This window comes from Musca autumnalis, unplaced genomic scaffold (assembly GCF_047663935.1).
Source record: "Musca autumnalis isolate F117 unplaced genomic scaffold, ASM4766393v1 scaffold_5, whole genome shotgun sequence".
Lineage (NCBI taxonomy): Eukaryota > Metazoa > Arthropoda > Insecta > Diptera > Muscidae > Musca > Musca autumnalis.
Genome location: NW_027412088.1, coordinates 10,411,468 through 10,435,139, shown reverse-complemented (window position 1 = coordinate 10,435,139; position 23,672 = coordinate 10,411,468). Strand labels below are relative to the sequence as shown.

Genomic DNA, 23,672 nt, shown 5'->3' with positions numbered 1-23,672 from the left:
TGATCGTTATTTTTGGGAAAATGCAAAAAAAAAAACCCAATGAACTAATTTACGTTAAGTGTTAAAATTACGATGAAACTATGTCATTGATATGAATGTGTTGAGACAATTGGCATCTTTCTCTGAAATTTTTCGTCAGGATGTTGATTCTATCCTGCACCAAATCGAAACCACTCAGGGTATGTAGTCTTCTTGTTGAATACAGCCAGGGTAGGTTGAATATCATCTTAAGTATCTTGTTTTGTGAAACTTGTAGTCTTTTTATATGACAACTTGCGGAAGATGCCCACACAGGTGCGCAATAGAACATAATAGGTTGAAAAACTGCTTTGAAAATTATAATCTTGTTCTCCAGACTTAGTTCTGATTTCCTGTTTATTAAAGGGTACATAACCCTGGTGATTTTATTGAGTTTGTCTACAATGTATGGAATGTGATATTTAAAATTCAATCTTTTGTCTAGTATAGTGCCGAGGTATTTAACATTTTCTTTCCAATCAATGCTGTAGTTGTTGAATAGTATTGGCCGTTGAGGCACAAAACATGATTTGCGCCTTCTTGTAAAAAAAATTGCCTCCGTTTTCTCATGATTTTGTAGAATTTTCCATTTGTGAAAGTAAGAGCTCAGCTCATTTAAGCCATGTTCCAATTTATTTAATATATTAGACGCATACACGTCTGAACATAGTATAGAGGTATCGTCTGCAAACATAAATGTAATGCATCCAGACAGTGATGGAATGTCAGAAGTATAAATATTATACAAAATAGGCGATAGACATGATCCTTGGGGACATCCCGCGTTGGTATAAACTTCCTTGGAAAAGGAAGAACCAATGAACACTTTGAATGATCTTTTGTAAAGAAAGTTTTGTATCATTCTAATAAGATGTATGGGGAAATTAAGTTTTTTCATTTTGTATATTAGACCGTTATGCCAAACTGAGTCAAAGGCTGCTTTAATGTCTAATAAAACCATACCAGTGGATTTTCCCTCACTGAAATTTTTGGAAACCAATTTTTTAATTTTTAATAGTGGTTGTGCTGTGTTATGTTCTTTCCTGAATCCGAACTGCTGGGGAGGAAGTATATTATTAATGTTTATAAAATCCAAAATCTTTTCTTTTATAATCGTTTCCAGTATCTTGCTTAGAGATGATAATAGACTAATCGGTCTATAGGAAGCTGGATTATCGGGAGACTTATTAGGTTTAAGCAACGGAATTGTTTTTGAACATTTCCACTCCAAAGGGAAGAATGAATGTTTAAGGCAGGAATTTAAAATATTCATAAGATAAATTTTTCCCTTTTTTGGCAATTGTTTCAAACATTTGTTATTTATACAATCTAATCCTGGTGATTTTCTGTCCTTCAATTTCCTTAATAAGGCATTAGTGTGATTAATATTTATCAGGATGCTATCATCGACATCCGCATTCAAGGATTGTAATTCAAGCATGGTTGCATTAATCTCAGTAATAGTTGTATGATCACTTAGATGATTTGACATGTTATGAATGTTTTGAAAATGCGCAGCAATTATTTCACATTTATCCAGCTGTGAATAGTAGAAATTATTGTTTTGGGATAAAGTTGGTATATTTTGTGTTTTCCTCTTCAAAATTTTTGAAATTTTCCATAGTGGTTTGGATGAAGTGTCTATTTCAGATAGTGTTTTATTCCAAGACTTATTTCTGAATGCCATTAATTCACGATTTATTTGTTTGTTCAGGCGATTCATATGGAGCCGATCACTAACGTCTCTGAACCTTTTAAAGTTCCTTTTATAAACATTTCGGTGTTGTATTAATATTTTTATATAATTTGGTATAGTGCTTTTTGGTATACTGCTTATACTTTTAGGAGTACTGTAGTCTACGGCTTCTTTTATTACATTTGTAAATGTACAAACCATTGTATCAATCTGATTTGTATCATGACATAATATGGGTTCTCCAGATGTTAAAAGATTGTTGTTAATAAAATTTTTAAATCTGGACCAGTTAGTTTTGCTATAATTATAGTGGACATTGTTCGAAATTCGAACATTTATATCTACTTCACAGATAACTGGGAGGTGATCGGAGCTAAGATCATTTATAGCTTTTATCGAAACCACATTTTGGGAAATGTTTGTTAAAAATACATCTAGATTTGAAGGACATCTCCTCGAATCTGCTGGAATGTATGTCGAGTTTTGTGGAAAAACAATTTGTAAATTATTATGCTGGAGTTTATCATAAAGTAAATTTCCCCAAGCATTATTTCTTGTGCACCCCCAATATGAATGCCTGCAATTGAAATCTCCTCCTAATATAAATTTGTTTGAAGGGTCGGTTAACTTACGAACATCTGACGAAAACCGATTTCTAGTATCAGCATTAGCACGTCCTCCTGGAAAATAGCAGGAATATGCATAAAAATATTCATCGCCTGTATATATTTTCAATCCTATATTTTCAATAATAGCAGTATTTATCGGTGATATTAGTTGGTGACGAATGTTTTTCCTGATTATAATTGCGACTCCGCCTCCTCTGCCATATGCTCGGTCTTTTCGGTAGACGTGGTAGCTTCTATTTTTTAAAGATGTATTGGTATTTAGCCATGTTTCGTTTAACATGCAAATATCGATGTTGTGTTTTTCTAAAAAGAGAAGTAATTCTTCTTTTTTATTTCGGATGCCTCTGGCATTCCATATCATTATTTTTAAATTTGTTGTGCTCATTTTAAAAACTTGAAAGCAAGTGCTGTGATGACATCAAATTGATCGGCTTTTGTTTTACATTTGTTTAAGCTTGAGATTAGCTCCATAGTAAGACTCTTCATTTCCTCCAGACTGAAAAGATCGTTGTGCGTCTGGTTATTATTTGGTGTGTTAGTCCAACCAGGAAAATTACGATTTTCAGGTTGATTTAATTTATTTGGAAAAACATTATTAAAGTTTGTTGTAGTATCAAATTGAGTTGACTGCCTTTTGACCTTAGGTTTTTCGTAACGTTTTCTTATTTCAACGAACTTTAGACGACTTGGGCAGTCCAGTGACGAAGATTTGTGATCCCCATTACAGTTTGCGCATTTTTGAATGGTAACTGTACATTCTGAAGTTTTATGTTTTCCTGCGCAATTTGCACAAAATGTTGTAACTCTGCAACGGTTTGATCCATGACCAAACATTTGGCAGTTATAACATTGAGTTATTTTTCCTCTGTTGGGTTTTTGATATTCCCAACGGATTTTAAGATGATTTATATCTGAATAATTTTCACGCAGTTCCTTTAGGGTAATTGTTTTCTTTTGGAAATACACAACATATATTATATTTTCCTGGGATAAATTTCTGGATTTTTTTACCACCAGCTTGACATCAACGCACTTTAAACCCATTTCAATAAGGTTATTTTTAACGATGTTTGGATCCATTTTATCAAGATTTAATAAAATCACCTTCCTAGAAATCACCTTTATTTGAAAAATGGTCACCATCTAACCAGATGCATTAGATTTAGTTTGATTAGCATTTATAGATAGGAATTACCTCAACAAAATTTTCTAATATAAATTCCGGTCTTATTCTCCGATTTACACTCGATTTTTGATTTGTTTGACACAAGCTGTAACTAAATAACGACTACATACATCCGTAAAACTTAAGCAGAGAGCAAGCGTATTAATCGATTATTTATTTAAGCGTTTCACTTTTTTTGTTTTGTTTTTCAAAATGTAACGTACAAAAGTAGATGTTATTGATTTTTGTAAATACAATTCCAAATAATAGTGATCAGTTCCTGTTTAACTGTCGAATGAGCTATTTACATCGGCTAAATATGCTAAATATTACAATTGTGACAACACACGCGTGCACAAATTTATTTTGTGAGATAGCAGGCAAACTTGAAAGAATTCAAATTATTTAATCAAATTACAATGAAAATTTTAATGAGAGCCGACACTCATGTGACGTTCCATTTGCCCGATGATGTGCCAGCTGCAAAGTGTACATTTTCGCAGGTTAATTTTGGTTATTGATTAAAAGTTGGATTGTTTAAATTCACATTTTTAAAAACAAATATTTTCTCCTTTTCAGTTATTGGCTGCATTTAGTGTTTCACTTGGCTCATTAGTTGTGGGCTTTTCATCGGCTTACACTTCACCCGCCTTGGTGTCTATGACTGATCGAAACATTACCTCATTTGAAGTAACACCACAAACGGTAAGAATTGCATTTGTTTTGGTTATTTTAGTGTAATTTGTCAAATCAAAGCGAAAATCATACGACTGAATGGAATAACAGAGCGTGGTAGATGCTATTTAACAAAGGTTATGGAATATAAAAAAGCACTCGTCGTCAAGTAATATGATACTGATTGTCAAAATTTTTATACATTTGTTCTACCCTCTGCCTCAAAAATGTACCTCATCGAAATAATTATGTTCGAACGAATTCCGTTTCACAAAATTTTAACTCGATTTACGTCTGTTCTTCCAGGTGGTCCGAACGTTGTCCCTCGTAATATTTTGTCAAGTTCGAAGATGGACCATATCGGTGCACTCCCTCAGGTACCCTCCGACAAAAGTTAAATATTTTTCACTAAAATGGTGCACACGATAGGTTGAAGAGAATAACGATTTGGCCTAAACTTTAACATAAATCAAATTCGAATATGGTCTTTATTGGTTTACTCCTTGGTTTACCTCCCACACAAAATTATTATTTTTTTCGCAAAAGTGTAGTTGATGGAAATGATTCGGATCGTTTTGAAAGTTTTTGCAACAGACAGTTCTCATGGTCCTTTTACACTTTTTTTCTGGGGAAAATCAATTCGTCCTATATCGGTTTAATCCTCGAGCTACCTCCCACACAAAATTGAAAGTTTAGTTGAGAATGTTTAAGATCGTTTTGAATTTTTTGCAACAGGTTGTCAGGGCCCTTTTACACGGTTGTACACATTTTACGGGGAAAGTCAATTATTCCTGAGAAATGACTGAAGAGCGCGGTAACATAGGAATTGAGTATCCGATTTGACGAAACTTTTCACAAGGTTTATATCGGACAAAATCTTCGGTTACCTAGCTCAAAAAGTTCAACATTTTCTCATAAGTGACGAGGATCATTTTTACCGAAGATGTTCGTTGTGATCTTGTTTACAGCGATATGTTTTTTCTGATGCTGACATAATTAGAGAAAAGCTTTAAAACAACCCTTCGATTACCAACTAAAATTGGTGGTGGTTGCAATAAGGAGTGACTGATATTGGTTTAACCTTTGCACATTCTTTCAAACTAAAATCATGTTTGAAGACCGACAAAATCGAACAAATTTTAGCTTAAATATAATTTGAGGGCTGTTGGAGGATTATTTTTGCTAAAGGTAGTCCTTGTGATTCAGATTACATCGATATACTCTTGGGCAAGTCAATGCTTGCGGACATAATGACCCAAAAGTTCTAAAAAATCCTACTGAGACCAGCTAAAATCGATACTAAAATTGTTCATCCTTTTTTGCGTTATTATTCATCAGCATATTGTTTTGCCTAATTATCGTTCATTCATATTGTAGCCTTTAAATGGACCTGGGATAACCCACTATTGGACACCAATATCTTAAATAAAGGTCTTTTCTGATCCTGCATCAATTTCCCCAGTTTTTTTATTCTTTGGCAAAATATCGATCTTTTCATGCTGGATCTTACCCTTCTCAATAATCTCATGCTCACGAATTTGTTTTCATTCTGTTTCCATATAAAAACAAGTTACTCATTTTCATTTTCTCATCTCTCTCCTTTTTTCAATTTGCGATTACATATATTTTTCAAATTTCCCTTTTTTCAATTTTTTAACAAACAAATGTATTTCTCTTTCATTTTAGGCTTCGTGGGTTGGTGGCCTAATGCCCTTAGCTGGTTTGGCTGGTGGCATTTGTGGTGGTCCCTTTATTGAATATTTGGGTAGACGTAATACGATTCTCGCCATTGCAGTTCCCTTTATTATATCATGGCTGTTGATAGCTTGTGCCATAAATGTTGTCATGGTATTGGCTGGTCGTGCTTTGGCAGGATTCTGCGTTGGTATAGCATCCCTTTCGTTGCCTGTGTATTTGGGTGAAACTATACAACCAGAGGTACGCGGCACATTAGGTCTATTACCAACGGCATTTGGTAATTTTGGAATATTACTGTGTTTTGTGGCTGGTACTTATATGGATTGGTCTATGCTGGCTTTCCTTGGTGGAGCTTTACCAGTGCCATTTTTAATCCTAATGTTTCTTATACCTGAAACACCACGTTGGTATGTTTCGCGTAACCGCGAAGAAAGAGCCCGCAAGGCTTTGATATGGTTGCGTGGTAAGGAAGCAGATGTGGAACCAGAATTGAAAGGATTATTACGCTCCCAGGCAGATGACGAACGGCAGGCTAGACAAAATCGATTCATGGAATTGTTGAAGCGCAATAATTTGAAACCATTGTCAATATCATTGGGTCTGATGTTCTTCCAACAGTTCAGTGGCATCAATGCTGTGATCTTTTATACTGTGAAAATTTTCAAGGATGCTGGCTCCACAATTGATGGTAATATTTGCACCATTATTGTGGGTATTGTAAATTTTGGAGCCACCTTTATTGGTATTGTGCTGATTGATCGTTTGGGCAGAAAGGTTGGTAAACTGAAAGATTCCTCTTTTAAACTGAAAATATTTTAAAATAATTTTCTTTATGTTCCAGATTCTATTGTACATCTCTTCTGTGGCCATGTCCATTACCTTATTTGTTTTGGGTGGTTTCTTCTATTGCAAAGCTAGTGAAATGGATGTATCAAATGTTGGCTGGTTGCCCTTGGCCAGTTTTGTAGTGTATGTTTTGGGTTTTTCATTAGGTTTTGGGCCAATTCCCTGGCTAATGATGGGTGAAATTTTACCATCCAAAATTCGTGGTTCTGCTGCATCAGTTGCTACTGCATTTAATTGGACTTGTACATTTATTGTTACCAAGACGTTCCCAGATATGATTGGTAAGTATATATCCCTTTTTTCTTTAGACATTTCTTAATAATCAAATTTCTTTTAAATTCTAGAATCAATTGGCGGCCACGGTGCTTTTTGGCTATTCGGTGTGTTGTGTGCAATTGCTTTGTTCTTTGTTATTTTCTATGTGCCTGAAACACAAGGCAAGTCCTTAGAAGATATTGAACGCAAAATGATGCGTCGTGTCAGACACATGTCATCGGTAGCTAATATCAAACCATTGTCTTTCAATTTGTAGACCATCGAAATAATGTGATGCTAACAAATATTAATAACAAGTTCAAAATGAAACCAGAATAGAAATCCTCATGATGTATAGTAGAATAGGCCAAAATTGTCGCAGCACCACCACTATTTTCCTTTCACCCAAGACAGCAAACTATCCTTTTTGCCATTCATAACATAATCCCATCAGACAAATACCAGAAAAATAAAACCAAATATTAGTTGTAAGTAGGAATAGAGTTGGGTAACCTACTTCACTGAACGGTTCGATCTTTCTCGTTCCTTTCATCAAAAGGAACTAGTTCCTTAATATCGTTCCTTCGTTCCACATAGTTCCTACGTTCATTTGACGTTGTAACCATGGTATAATAATAGTTGCGTCTTTTTACTTTTTCTTTTACTCTTTGATACGAAAATAGAGAAAAAAGTAAAAAGACAGCATTTAGTAAACTTTAGCATGATAACAGTTGATAACCAAAACAAATACATTGGCGCCAATGCATGAACGAAAAAATAACTCCAAAGCAATGAAAAAGTTCTTCAATTTTAAGTAAAATAAATAAAAAATAATATATTCATAAAAATCAATAAATAAACCTGAATCGTAATATTTACAGTTTTTTTCCACAAAAATAAGATAAACATTGAGCAGCTGACCATTCGCAATGATTAAAAAACAGCTGATCGAACTTGCTAAATGTTGCTGGGAAAAATTCTTTCAGCAATTTCTCAGCAAACACCTGTCAAAATTGTTCTCTCAGTTCGCTCTCTTTTACTGATCTTTTGTGCAAAAATACAGTATTTAGTAACATTTCGTAATAATTATTACAAATTATAATGCAAAAAGACACACCTAATGTATAACCCTGCGTTTACACATGACAGGACAGTTGAGTTCATGTATTGATTGTCATAAAATCATCGATTTCTTTTCGTTTTCCGTTCACTTATTTTGTTTTTGTATATATTCTTTTGTTTTCAGCACATTTGAATTATCATCTCACTTCTTTTTCACAAAAATGTCAAAAATTTGTTAACCCGACTGTCTGTGAAAACATGATGGACAGCTGCGAGACAAACGACAAATATATGTATGTGTTAGTAAATCAGAGTTGTATTTGAAGACAAACTGTCTGGTGTAAACGCCTAGTAAGGTAGGCCACAACTAACAGCTGTAGTGCGATTCTCTAACAAATTTTTTTGGGTTACCGACAAAAATCGGTAAAATTAAAACGCAAAATTATGAATGACAATTTGAAGTAAAAGTTGACAACACTCTTGCTATCGATAGCACTTTACAACTTTCTTTTATTCGTCGCTAACTTATGCCATGTTCATACCAGCATTTGAATAACGTCGTTCGTTCTCATAATTACGTACACGAATTAACTCGTTCATACGACATGGTACACAATTCATAGCAACACGATTCATATTTTCATACTTTTTATTTACTGATTTTAAAGAAAGTTTCAGCCAAAAGACGAGTAAAGTTAATTGATATGAACTGAAAAATATTTGTCCTTCTTTCAGATATCTTTTTAATATTAAATTATATTAGTTTCATTCATGTTTTTAATTTTTTCTCACAATTTTGGTGTTTTCAGTATATTTTCAAATTTTTCTATTTTTTTCTAGACTTTCCGGCAGGCATTTGATTTTTGTTTCTAAATTTTTACGCGAATTTTAAACGACGGACAACAAATGCAAGTGCAATGAAAGAGAAGACATAATTTGCTATAGCTTTGTTCCTTAACGTGCCTGAGGTTACCAGATTTTACCACTTTTTACCTGCATAGTGTTCCCTTACTTTTAAAAGCATACCATTTATATGAGAGAAGTTCACCACTTCTACCATTTTCTGCCACTGTTACCATTTTTAAAAGTAAAGGAACAGACCATATGATTTGAATGTATACTAGTCGTTAAACCGTTTACCTTTCATTCATATTTTGCAGTTTTTCTAACAATTTTTGGGTTTTTAATAAATTTTGTATTTTTTGTGTCAAAATTAATTTATTTCGATAAATTCTCTCATTTGTTAGAGATGGGACTTTTTTTATCGTCGTTCTGAGAGTTATTTAAATTGAACAATGTACACAAATCCATGGTATAAGTAAAGAGGTAGATTTAAATGAAAACAATCTATAGAACACTAAAACAACAAGTGGGTTTGTTTACAATACCATTTTTGGGCATTTTATAAAAAACGCGAAAAAATGAATGAAGTGTCAAGGTTTCTCCACATAATCGATTTGTGGATATGATAAAATGTTTGTTTCAATGCAAAGCTGACGAATTTCTTCCATACAAATGTTCTGAAAACAAATTTGAAAATCATTGAATTCGATTGTTTTTCAAATTGTTTGGCATCCCAGTCAGCATTTTTTGAAAATTTTAATCAAATTCGAGTCTTTTTTGATCCGACTGCACGATTAAAAAGCTAGAATATGAGCTCATTTTCTGATCATAAATGACTCCTTTGTCGGTAGGAAAACATAACCTCAGGCGACTCTTCTAAACAAATCACAAATGAGTCTTTTTCGAGTCGTATTTCAATCATTTATTGGTGTTTTGTTGATTAATTTCGGACCCTTTTTCGAGTCTTTTTAGAGTCATGTTTATAATCATTTATGAGTCTTTAGGGAGTCATTTATGAGTCTTTTTGTTAGACGAAATAAATTAAAAAATTTTCTTTTTATTCTTCTTTGTTTCTTTCCTTTGTTTTATAGTCTTTTCTGCTTTGTTATGTCTTTTAATTATCCTTTATGTTGCTTGGTGGTTAGTATACTGCTTCTTCATTTCACTTGGCAAAACCTGTTGTGTTGTGTTTGTCTGTACCTTTAATATTATACGTTACATTTATATCAAAATTTTGTAGAAAGTGTATATGAGAATTTTATTTTTTTATTTACAACCAAATAAAAATAAAACAAAGCAATCAGTTTTTAATCACCTAACTGTTCAAAATATGATCAGAGTATACATAATTATAATCACTTTTCAAACACCTGTATGACCCTTTTTTGATTAAGCATTTTTCAATCTTCCAGATGATCAAAATGTGACAATAAATAACAAAAAATTGTCACATTTTAAACACCTCAATGACTTATTTGTGATTGCTACACATTTGTTGTTGTATTTTCAATTGAACTCTTTTTAATCATTACAGAGAGTCACTTTCGAGTCCCTTTCTAATCACACAAGCGACTTAATCAATTTTTGATCACCAAAAGGACTCTAAAAAGACTCCTCAATGTGATTTTTGAAAAAACAGTCTTCTAAATGCTATCTGGGATATTATTCAAACAGCACACATACATACACAGATTGTGTATATTGCTTTGACGTTTTAGGAATAGTCGGAAGAAAAACTTTAAATTGACAGAAAGCTTTAGCTAACCTTTCTTATTAAACCATGCACAAATCGTTGTTCGTTCTCAAAATTTTGTATGGGAAATGAAGTAATTACATCGTAATTTGGGGTCGAACAACGAATAGAGAGCAAAATTAAATAAAATTGCTGTACTCAAACGTTGGATGTGTTTGTGTAAATTCCAGTTCAGAGATGGGGAACCTTTCGGGAACCTCCCACTCAAAATTCGGATAAAGTGAAGTTTAAGAGCTCCTCTCGTTTTGATTCTTTTTTTCAGTACGTTGTCCTAGCGGCCCATTTACAACGGCACGATTTTTTCCAGAGTAAGTCCATACTTTCTGAAATAAAGGCCCAAAAGCTCCAAAAACCATGCCTAATTCGAAATTGGCTCGGCCTTCTCTATTTTTTTATTTTATGTTATGTCAGAAATGAAGCAGGAAAGCAAGGCAACCAGGCGAGGAAGCTTATGTACCCAGGCCTTAAAACTTGTTTCAAAAATTTCTCCCAAACTTAGTTTAACTTAATTTCATATATGGATTCAAAAGCTTTCTTACTGAAATTTACAAGCGTATTAAGATTATGACATCTACTGACTTTGAATCAGAAATGTTAATTTTATTATTATTCCTTACTACCCGCCTTAAGGCCTGGGTACATAAGCTGCTTCGCTTGGTTGCCTTGCTTTCCTGCTTCATTTCTGACATAATAAAAATAAAAGACTAAAGAAGGCCGAGCAAATTTCGAACTGGGTTGCCCTTTTTTTATTCTTTTATCTGAAGCAATCAAGGTAAGCAGGCGAAGCAGCTTATGTACCCAGGCCTTTATAGCTTTCTAATAATGTAGTTGCTAATGAATGTAGTTGCATTGAATGATTCCACGTAAATAGTGATTAACAAATTCGACATGTATTAACTATTTGTTTGTGTACCATCACGATAACTTCCTCTTCCCCTATTGCACGAATCCTAAGAAGTGAAGACTGACCTAATAAATAATACAGTGCTGATTCAACGACCGTACGTGCCGAGCAAGATTAAGCATGAAATATTTTGTGAACATTTTTTTTGTTGATTTATGCCTAACTAATAAGCTGTAATTTGTTGAGTTTTAGGAGTTTTAGAGATATCAAAATAAAAATTTGAAACAAGATAAAGTGGAAATAGTAAAAAAATAGGAATTAGTAACTCAAAAAACGAATTTTTTGTGTTATGCCACTTTTTGAGCGTACATTTTGCCAAATCAAAATATAATAGTTTACTTAGCAAGTTTATAGTTCGTTTAGACTCATAAATCCACTCGATTTCTAATGTCAATTCCATAGTATATACGTCAAATAAATCGTAGTTCTAAATTCACTGGATTTTATTTGGCGTATATTGTATGGGATTGACAGTTTAAATCATAGTATATGTTCATAGTCTTACCATGATAATATGCTGTTTATATTAGAGCTTTTTGTAGGGTTAACCTTCTTTATGAGGATTTGTTTGAAATATAAGCAATGGAATTGACATTTAAAACCCAGTCGGTTTGTTAAATCCGGTTATATATAAACGGGGTATAAGAATCGTTTGTGTAAATTCCATTATAAGTCCCAATTTACATTGGGCGAGTTTACTTGCGGCAATTGTCATTTTGTAGGAGAGAGAGGTGAGGCATATGGTAACCCTTTGCCTCTCAGCGCCCTCTCTCACCTACAAACTGACAATTGCGGCAAGTAAACTCGCCTAGTGTAAATTGGGACTATAATAGTTTACTTACCAAGTTTATAGTACGTTTAGACTCATAAATCCACTCGATTTCTAATGTCAATTCCATAGTTTATACGTCAAATAAATCATAGTTCTAAATTCACTGGATTTTATTTGACGTATATTGTATAGGATTGACAGTTTAAATCATTGTATAAGTTCATAGTCTTACCATGATAAGAATCGTTTGTGTAAATTCCATTATAACTTTATCGATAAACAAAGCTATCACTTTAATGTGAATTAATTCTTATTGGTATCGTTTTGTTTTGTGTTCCTTTCATTCTCTCATTCTAAACATTTTGTATTTTCCGATAGCGACTGCCGATATGTAAATAACAACAGCTGATGTCGACTTGGCAAATCATTTTATGAGGATATAACGGTCTTTTTCCGACTTTCAGTATCCCTTATCCTTTTTTGTTTTGATTATGGTCTTTATCGTCCTTCTTACTAACCCCCCTTATTCGTTTCAGAGATGCCGTATCGTTTATTTAACCACCTTTGTGTACATTTGTGTACTTCATTTTTGTTATTTTTGTTTTGTTTAAGCAAATAGAGGAATTAATTGAATTAATTAGCTGTTAACATGGATGATCAAAGTGAAAATTCAATGGACAAACAAATCGACGATAATGATGGCACCAAGCCGGAAAAGATGTTTACCCTGAAAAAGTGGAATGCAGTGGCAATGTGGAGCTGGGACGTTGAATGTGATATCTGTGCTATTTGTCGTGTTCAAGTTATGGGTAAGTCCCGTATTTGTTTAAATCAATTGAAGCCTAAAAAGTTAAAATAATAGCGGATTTAATAAACCCACTGGGTTTCATATGTCAATTCTATTGCGTGTACGTCAAAATATGTACCATTAACTCGGCAGAAAGCCTTTAATATTTGGGTCCTTGCGAGTTATTGCTTCCTCTGAACCTGTCCGTCCAAATTTACATTACCGACCCTTCGTAGAAAAAAATACAAAAAATTTAAAATTTAATTTAGCCGGCCTTCGGTCCTTCCGTCTTTCCATGTAATCCATCTAAACCTTGTCCCGGAGGGGAAGAAGCCTATTGATTTTGGTGATGGTCGATAATATTCAGGGGTCGGAATGGACAAAAAACTTTTTGGAGGAAAAGTCAACGTTTTATTCCCAAGCAAATATCTCAGCGTCTATAAGGGTATATATAAAAAAAAAGTAGAAAATATCACCTTTCTAACGATGTAAAGTATGTTGTTATAGATGGTCAAACAACGAATATATCGCAATAATCGCTAATAAAACCAACTTTTAATTTTTGCGATTTTAATTATAATGAATATCACAGCTTTGGTTAGGGACCTTCCAAAACAAAACATGGCTATGGTAGTAGATAGTAGAAATCCCTTCTTTACAATGATGCAGAGTAGGTTGGCGTAGGTGGCCAAATAACGGAGATATCGCAATAGTCGGTAATGCATCCCATTTTGTTGAAATCACGCTACACGTCGCAATTATGGTCGGATCGTCACGAAATTTTGGGAGGAAGCCTATTGAGTTTGGTGATGGTCGGATAATGTTCAGGGGTAGGAATGTGAAGAAAATTCAACGTTTTATTTTATGCGTTTTTATGCGAATATCTCCGCTTTTAGTAAGAGTATTCAAAAAGGAAAGCCCATCAATGGAAGAAAAAAAGTTCTCTGTTAAATTGATGTACAGTAGATTGGCGTAAGTGGCGGAACGGAAATATCGCAAAGGTGGGTAATGCATCCCATTTTTCAATTTTTTGTAATCACGCTGAAAGGAGAGAAATAGAAGATGATGTTGAACAAGAAAGGGAAATATGTAGGAGGATAGAATTGAAGTAGAAGTTGGGAAAGAAAAGCTTAATTGTTCATCGTGGTACTGCCAATTCTTCTTGCTGCAGCCATTTCAGACTCTTGGCAAAAAGAAAAAGACTTTTTGGTTCGGTTTCACAGAAGGATGAGAGAGTCTGGATCGTGTGTTCACCCGTTATCCGTAGTCTTTTGCTCGTGAGCATTGGACAGCGGCACAGTAAATATTCGATTGTCTCTAATTCCTCCTCATCCTCACAAAGTCTGCAGTAGTCGGCGCCTTCGGTTCTACCCCATTTATAAGACATTGCTATGATATTGCAGTGACCTGTGATTAGACCAATTGTTAGTCTGAGTTCGATCTTTTTCAATGAAAGTAGAGATGATGTTCTGCGTTTGGAAAGGAGTGGCCAGATTGCTTTGGAAACCCTACAACCAGGTTCGGTTTGCCAAATCTGGCTAGCCTTATTCCGATAGCCCTGTTCTAACAGCCGCATGAAGTAGCACAAGGGTGGCTTGACTGAGTTTTCGATTATGATACCTTGTGACTCTGATCCGCGGCGTGCCAATTCATCCGCCATTTCATTTCCTACAATTTTGCAGTGACCTGGGACCCAACACAGTGTTACTGCTGATTTTAGGTCACTTAATACTTTTATATAGTCCAAAACAACTGCAGACTTGATGGAATAGGACATTAGTGATTTGAGGGCCGTCTGACTATCGACGTATATAGTCACCGGTCTATTGATGTCCCCTTTAATGTTCTTAATTAGTTCTGCAGCTTTTTTGATTGCAAAAATCTCTGCTTGAAAAACGCTACACTCTTTATTCAACTTAAAAGATAGTTGAAGGTTGAGAATGTCGCTGTATACACCTGCCCCTGTTCCATATCTTAGATCCATCGGTATAGACCTCTATACCGTCTAGTGGTGGATCGTTGTGGGTCCAGGCTTCTCTGTTGGGAATGTGCACAACTATTTGCTCGAAGTTCATTTGTGGTGATATGTAGTCACTTAAATGCTCCTTGCTTGTTGGCACATTCGTTCGGTTGAGAATCGCAGCGTGCCCCTGTTGGGAGCCGCACCACTGGTTGAGCTCCTTGAGACGTAAAGCGCTCTTAGATGCCTGCTCCTCTACAATGAGATCTAACGGTGGAGTGCTCCTAGCAGCACCAGTTATATGCATTGATGCTGCTCTTTGGACTCTGTTTATTACACGCAGATATGATTTCTTGCCTAGGGCATTCCACCAAACTAGAGCTCCATAGGTGAGAATTGGGCGTACGACTGTCATAAAAACCCAGTGTATGACTTGTGGTCTCAGTCCCCAGCTCTTACCAATGGAGTTCTTGCAAGTGTACAGTGCTATTAGTCCTCTCTTGGCGCGTTCTTCGACATTTCTTTTCCATGATAGCTGATGGTCCAGAATTATGCCTAGATATTTGGCTTCCAAAGAGAGCTCTACAGCAAACCCGTTCGTTGGTATTGATATGGTTACGAAGTTTTTCGGCAAATCACATACACGCGACCCGAACGCAAAGTAAGAGAGCAAATGTTTTGATTTTTTTTACTTCAGTCTTGTACTGAATGTTATGCAAGCAGGTTGATGCCGCTTTATTTGTTTTTTTGGGTACACTGAAAAGATTTTGCAGTTGTACAGCAAATATGTGGAGGGAAGAATTTGAAAATGATTTTTTGTTTTGTATTAATATTTTTAATGACGCAGAATGCCTCGTCTGCAATGCAACAATAAAAAACTGAAGTGGATACTTTTGACTGTGATTCACTGTATATTATTTTTAATTTTAGTCATACAAAGCGAACGCGCCAACAATATATTTTTTCTATTTGAAAATTTTGTCTTTTTAGGCGAAGATCATTTTTAGTATTAATTTGTTTTTAATTTATTAATCGAGCTTTTTTATGATCTATAATGCAAATGAAAAAGGAAAGCCGACGATTCGAACCCACACATCCACCACTATGTTTGGCTCTGAACGCTAACACGCCGTGACAACTTTTTTCCTGTGTTTTTCATTTCATACTCAATATGAAAATCATCACCCTGTTCTGTTCTGTCAGTGTAATTTTACCCACACATAAACAATTTAAGCGCTCGCTCTTCTTGGTCGGCTATGCTCTAAAGTGACACCATTTAGCGTTGGTAGAGTGAATGCATCAATTTTCCTCTTCCTTGTGAAAAGGACCTGCTCTGTTTTAGAGGGATTTACCCCTAGTCCGTTCCGATGGGCCCAACCCGCTAACTTGATAAGTGCTCCTTGCATGACATTCGATATGGTCTGAGGGAATTTCCCACTTATCATCAAAACAACGTAATCGGCGTAAGCGGTGGTTTTAATGCGAAGTCTGTCAAATTCTTGGAGCATTTCATTGATCACTAGGAGCCAAAGTAATGGAGAAAGTACTCCTCCTTGAGGTGTGCCTCTGGTGACAGACTGATTAGTGTAGGGGAGATGTCCAAGCCCACAAGTGAATTATGAATTGACTCCAAATTGACGTTATTAAAGGCTCCTTCTATATCTAGAAAGGCTGCTAACATAAAATTTGAGTTGTCCATATTCTTCTCGATAAACCCGACAACATCATTTAGAGCAGTTTCTACCGATTTGCCCTTAGTGTAGGCATGCTGGGCAGAACCGATTGATGAAATTGTTAGTTTGCCTCTAATTTTAAGGTCCAATAGTCTTTCCAAAGTTTTTAGCAGAAAAGATGACAGACTGATCGGCCTATAGTCTTTTGGAAGTGTGTGACTAAGATTTCTTGCTTTAGCAATGAATGTCACTGTGACTTCTCTCCATAGAACCGGAATGTATGACAAAATCAAACACGCCTTGAAAATACTCTCCAGAGAAGGGATAAGCAATTCAGATGCATTCTGCATCATCGCAGGTATAATGCCATCTGGTCCGGGAAATTTATAGGGTTTAAATGTGTTTAAAGCCCAAGCGATCTTTGGGCGGCTTATGATCTCCTCGATGTCACTCCTGTCCACCGTGTCAGCGTTACGTATTATTGGATCGCTCTGGCGATCGGATACGTCCGCGCAGTTTGGGAAGTGAGTGGTAGCTAGAAGATCGAGGATCTCTAGATCAGAGTTAGTCCATGTACCGTCTTCACGTTTTATGCTTCCAATGGATTTGGGGTCCTTCGAAAGCATTCGGCGGAATCTGGTAATGTCCTTCTCTGTATCTATTGACTCACTAAAGCATACCCATGATTTTCGCTTGGCCTTTTTGATTTCGCTGTTATATTTGTTGAATGCTTCTTTATAAGCATCCCAGTCTGTAGATTGTTTAGTCTTATTGGCCTTATTGTATAATTTCCTGCTATTCTTCCTTAGTTTCGCCTGATTTTTATTACACCAAACTGGTTGGCATCTCTTACCTGAATAAGTAAGTGGGCAAGAGGCCTCATAGCTGTCCACCAGAATACTTGTCACTGTTTCAACTTCATTGACTGAGGATAAAGTTTTCACTATACCCAGTTTTGAAGAAGAAAGTTCAGGAAATTTATGCCAGTTAGTTTTCCGGGGATTCCTATGCGGAGTTTGATGAATGCCGTCTAAAGCGACGTGGAATAGTATTTTCCGATGATCGGAGAAGGAACACTCGTTGGATACTCTCCAATCACAGACGATCGATTCGTCCTTGTTTATAAGGGTGAGGTCAATGACTTCCTCCCTGTTCCTGTTTTGAAAAGTAGCTTCGTTTCCCCTATTACAAATTCTGAGATTTCACAAGAATATCACGTATTCTATTTATCGATGTCCATTTGTTGTTGGAAATATGTACTACAAACAGCTTTTAATACAGATAAACTGTCGGTGAAAACCACAGTTTTTTTTTATTCGATTCCAAAGCAAAGTTAAGGCCATGTAGAATTCCGGCTGCTTCAGTTGTAGTGTTTTCTTTTGGAAAAATATTCACTGGAATGTAATACACAACTTTTCAGAACATGCAACTGTTGTAAAATGCCTCTATCATGTTGTTTTTAGTATATTTTTCAACGACAAATTAATAAATATGTCAATAATGTGGTGAAATCCGAAATGCGAGAATAAACTGTTCGTGTAAACTGTGTTTGAAATACGTGTTGTAAAAGATATAATACAAAATAACGCTGAAACAACATGGAATAAGCATTTTAGAGTTTCAAAATGTTCTAAAGATTTGCTGAGAACATTGTTTGGAAAGTTTTTGCAAAAGGTAACTTGGTTCAACTCATAATAGTTTACAAACTTTCAGAAATTATGTAAAATTTTCCATATTTTTTCGATTTTGATGCTCTAGATCAAGCCTGTTCAAAGTGCGCCCTTCCCCAGTCGGTGTGTGTCAATTTGCTCACTCACACAATTGAAAAAGAGAGCTTTTGTTTTTGAAATAAAAATTTCCCAGTAGAAAGTGTCTTGAAGACAACATTGACGAATCGTTTAAGACAATGCTATATCCCTGAAGTCACCTTGCAGACAGCAATGTGAAATCATCGACGAAATTTTCACACAAATGTCCCAGTATTATGTAAGACAACTTGAGCGACAGGGTAAGCGAAGCTGTCACTGCAGACAACTTCGGTGACTAAACTCCACATTTTTCGTTGATGACTGTTCCACAGACCCTGTCCTGCTATTAGTCATTCATGACCCAAATAAAGACTATTTCATTTATATCGTCCTGTGTCAAATTTTTATTATATTATAAAATAAAATATGTTTACAAATTTTATCTTAAATTAATAATACTTAGCTCCCATATATTCTGCAAGCCATAATTTTCTTCCTGCTTTACCTCGAGACACTTCTCACTTCAGCCGACTAAGGATTCCCTTTATTTATGAATTCTGCAAAAAAAAATAACATCGACGATTTTTGTAAATATCAACTAATATATTCTTAAATCTTACCACCGAGCGTCATATTGTGATTTTCAAATGTTTCAATTGACTCCAGCTAAATACGCGAATTAATTAATATAATCTACTTATTTTAACTTACCTTTTTCTAGTTAATTCACATTCGAGACGCGGCTTAGGATTTTTATAAGATTTCATTTATTACAAAAAGAAAATGTATATTTGCATAAAAATGTGTACAATTATTTCAAAGCACACTTTTTAATAATTTTTTTTTGGTTTGTTACCAAGACACAATGCAAGATATCGTCATGCAACTTGTCGTACATGACAATTTCGGAAATTTCGTCAACGTATCGTCGACGAAAATGTAATCGAAGAGTCGATTTTCTGCTGGGACTTTCTTCATATCCCTTTCTGTGTTGGAGATATAAGTCAATTAAATAAAATTCATTAGGTGTACGACTTTCGCTTGGATTCACTGTATGTATATGTGTGTTTTGTATTTTAAAAACAAAAGCCAAACAAATCATGAAAATCAATATATGTATTGTAAAGGAACATTATTTGTGTCTACGCATGATAAAAAGGTTTAATATGTTTTAATCGCAGGTTCTGGAGCAGAGCTATAGTTTGTCATGCGATGACGTGAATTCATGGCATCTTTTGCATTGGTTCAAACGAAGTCGTGAAAGATCCGATCTTTTCATTAGCATTTGAATCAATGCAAAGGAAGTCGTAAAAGATCCGATCTTTTTATCAGCATTTGAACCCATGCAAAGAAAATCGTGAAAGATCCGACCTTTTTAATAAGCATTTGAACCCATTCCATCCATCCAATAGAGATGCATTTTGTGTTTTTCTTTATACACATTTTTCTAACCAGATCCTTCCTATACACAGAAAGAAAATAGGTTGGATTTCCTGAGGCAACTATAATGAATATTATAAGGAAAAAAAAACAAGTAGTCAATATTGAGGAGTTGATCGCCTCATGGAATTGAATGGTACAAAATATTGCTGTATTAAATTTACGAATATTCCAAGTTTATGTCTGCTCCATAAATTCAAACTATTTTCTTTCTGTGTATAGGAAGGATCTGGTTTTTTTCTTCATAGTATGTTGGCTCAGATCCGAAGCAATAAAAATCACCTGACATTTTAACGATCAACTTATCTTAATGCCAACATTGGACTCCCTTATGGAATAGGAGTCATAGGAATTTGAAGTTTCACGAAGAACTGTACCCAAATTTCAGTCGAAGCTCAAGTTTATTTTGCACCATCTCTCTTCTATCATTCGTTTTTCATTAGTTCTTTATAAATCTAACAAGAAACTGCCAACTTATGCCAATCTTTTAACGTATTATAGCCAATTAAAGGCCACAGCCTTCAAATCGTCTTATTTCCCCAGTATTAAAGGCATCGTTTGACTAATTTTAGCGTTTTAAACTTGAAATGGCTTTTATTCGTTCCAATTTTAAAGAATCGTAACAGTAGCATTCGAAATTTAAAGTCGTACTAAAATTATTAAAGAATGTGCTATTTCGGTGAAACACTTCAAACCGTACAAATGTTGGGCTTTTTGAAAGAAAATTATAAAAATATATAACGGGACTTTATCGAAGCAACACTTTTTGTGGAAAGATACTTCATAAGTGTACAAAACAAGATGTACAGACATATCCCAAGATATTCGACTAAGGTCAACTAAAATGAAGTAACAAATAAACATTTGAAATGTGCTATTGAAATGAAGCGGAGTGTATATGCATATAAGTCTAACATCTTTTTGCAATCTTGTGTTTTAATTTTTTTATGGTCCACTAATTACTCAAAATTTTTCATATGAAACAATGTAAAAATGTATATGCTGCATACACATATATGAATGTATCCATTGCGTCGTGATTTGCTTGATTTTTATACCCTACACCACACTGTGGTAAGAGGTATTATGTGTTAGTGCATTTGTATGTAACATGCATAAGGAAAAGAGATACCCCATAGTTCCTTCTAGGGATATGCATAGAATCACTTTCTGAGTCGATTTATGCATGTCCGTCCGTCCGTCCGTTCGCAACGTACAGGTCGCATTTGTTGTCCGATTTGGCTGAAAATTGGGCAAGATCATTTTTTTAGCCGTCAGAAGAACGCTATTGCTTTTGGGGAAAATCGGTTCAGATTTGGATATAGCTCTCATATATATTTTCGTCCGATTTGAGGTATTTGATGCACCAAACACGCCATATCTGTCCAATTTTGATGAAATTTGGAATTTATGACGGAATTAGGTCTATAAATAAATGTACCAAATTATATCGAAATCGGTTCAGATTTGGATATAACTCCCATATATATTTTCGGCCGATTTAAAGTATTTCCTGCATAAAACACGATATATACGACCGAATTTTATGAAATTTGGTTTGTGTGACTGAATTCGGTCTAAAAATAAATGTGCCAAATTATATCAAAATCGGTTCAGATTTGGATATAGCTCCCATATATATTTTCGCCCGATTTCACGTATTTGCTGCACCAATCACCCTATATCTGCCAATTTTGATGAACTTTGGAATGTGTGACAGCATTATGTCTAGTAATAAGTGTACTATATTATATAGAACTCAGTTCAAATTGATGTACGTATATCTCCTATATTTTACATATTCACAGTGGTGTAGGGTATCATGTAGTCGGCGCCGCCCGACTGTGATCCTTTCCTTACTGGTTTTAAGTATGTACAATTGTGTGGTTGTATTCATATTCATGTGTGAACGCAGTTGTTATTGAAGTATGTACTTCAAATTCTTCCATTGCTTGCATTAAATTCTCATTTCACTAAAATCAAACTATTTCAAAAATTATAATTTTATTATTTATTTATGTTTATTTTACTTTATATAAAGCTCTGTATTTTTTTGTTGGAATAGTTTATTTGAAAATTCTGCCTTTTGAGGCGAAGATCATTTTTAGTATTAATTTTTAATTAATTTCTCGTTGGAGTCGAGCTTGATGATCAATCAAGCGAAGCCGTCCCATATACGATATGTCTGAGGAGCCTTCATTACCAAAGGCGAAACATGTCATGTCACATAATGGTGGGTGTGTGGATTCGAATCGTCGGCTTTCCTTTTCACTTGCATTATTGATTGATCATCAAGCTGGACTCCAACGAGAAATAAATTAAAAATATTTTATATTTAATACAGTTTTTTTTTATTTTATAATTACAACCCCTTTTTTTTATATATAGTATGTAATTGTGTTTTGGAGTAGTATAGTCATCCCTCCCTTAAGTTACTTAATTTAAAATTTACTTGTTATCATGGCATTATATTGTAGTGTACAGCCTTAAGGTCGAAAGACTGGGCATATGTGAATTGAAATAAATAAAAATAAATGCAATCAGCATTCATATTCCAAAAATTAAAGGTATATATTTTTTATTTTACTACAAGTTGCCTTTGGGCACTGATTATTACGATTCAATTGTTTTCTTGAGGATGCACACCATCCAGCCTATACATGGTTCTTTCGAATTGCGTAATAAACTGCGACTTTAGCCGATTTCTTTTATTGTCCTCTCTAAAAGTGCTTCAGACTTTTAACAAGAACCGACTACGCGATATAATCTCTATGTAAAACGATTACGATTTTTCGTGACTGGACACAAAACCATTTACTCGTTTTAAACTCCATTAAAAAGTATAAGTTTTAAATTAAATCAAAGGTTCTTAAGAAATTTTGAGAGTCCATATCGAGGGAAATAATAAAAGCTTTCACAAGGTAAAATGTATGACTCCATTTTCTGCCTGTGGTATATATAGCAACACAATGCGCGAGAGAGCCTCACAACCACATCATTGAGCTAATACTAATCGGTGAGGGAAGAATAATAGGGAAGTAAATATAATTCGTCAAAATACGATATTTCAGTAGATTCTTACCTTAATTTTGTTCAAGAAAAGGACAGTCATCAAATCTGTGCGTGTCAATTCAGATCTAGCCTGCAATTGTACATAGTTAATAACAATAGTAATGATTTTTGATGATAAGAAACAAACTTTATGTACAAATATACGCAGCTAATTACGTATATGGGTATGTAAATTTGTTTAATAAACGTCAATACTGTAAAAAATCAATACGACAAAAGTAATCACACTATGTCATCGTTATCAAACCAGTTCATTAAAATGTAAATCAGTCATATGCATAAATAAGTACCCAGCAAACCAATCGAACCGACATCGTAATGAAGTCGGTGCGAGATGCGGACGCTACGGATGTCCGATGTCGGATCAAATATCGTAACGATATCTCAACGAAAGTTGTATGAAGTGGTTGACATAATTTCGGAACGAAATGTGGGAGCGAAATCGGATCGATTTCGGTCAGATTTCGGAACGAAATCGGATAAAAATCGTTGGGAAATTCGGAAAGCGAATTTTTTCTTCTAAATTTTCGTACAAGATATTGTCGTATGAAAATCAGAGGTACCTTCAAAATCTTCGTAAAGATTTCTGAACAATGTCGTATGAATATCGAAGGAAAAAAAATGATTTTCTTGCACCTTTTTATTGATCAATTTTTCTTTGTTATGTTTTTTATTG

The 23,672-nt window shown here is 34.7% G+C and overlaps 2 protein-coding genes across 2 annotated transcripts in view; both read left to right on the top strand.

The window, feature by feature from the left end:
* The first annotated feature begins 3,497 nt into the window (after nt 1-3,497).
* LOC141387129 (facilitated trehalose transporter Tret1-like) lies at nt 3,498-7,854 on the top strand. Its single transcript, XM_073956314.1, has 5 exons — nt 3,498-4,011; nt 4,088-4,213; nt 5,870-6,655; nt 6,723-7,008; nt 7,072-7,854. Exons 1-5 carry the CDS (start codon nt 3,928-3,930, stop codon nt 7,257-7,259), a joined length of 1,470 nt encoding a protein of 489 aa, XP_073812415.1. The 5' UTR covers nt 3,498-3,927; the 3' UTR covers nt 7,260-7,854.
* A 5,006-nt stretch (nt 7,855-12,860) lies between these two features.
* Roc2 (Regulator of cullins 2) overlaps nt 12,861-23,672 on the top strand; it is a 136,744-nt gene continuing 125,932 nt past the window's right edge. Inside the window, exon 1 of the mRNA XM_073956311.1 lies at nt 12,861-13,125. Coding sequence (XP_073812412.1) covers nt 12,966-13,125 — 160 coding nt within the window. The 5' untranslated portion in view covers nt 12,861-12,965. The remainder of the gene's footprint in view (nt 13,126-23,672) is intronic.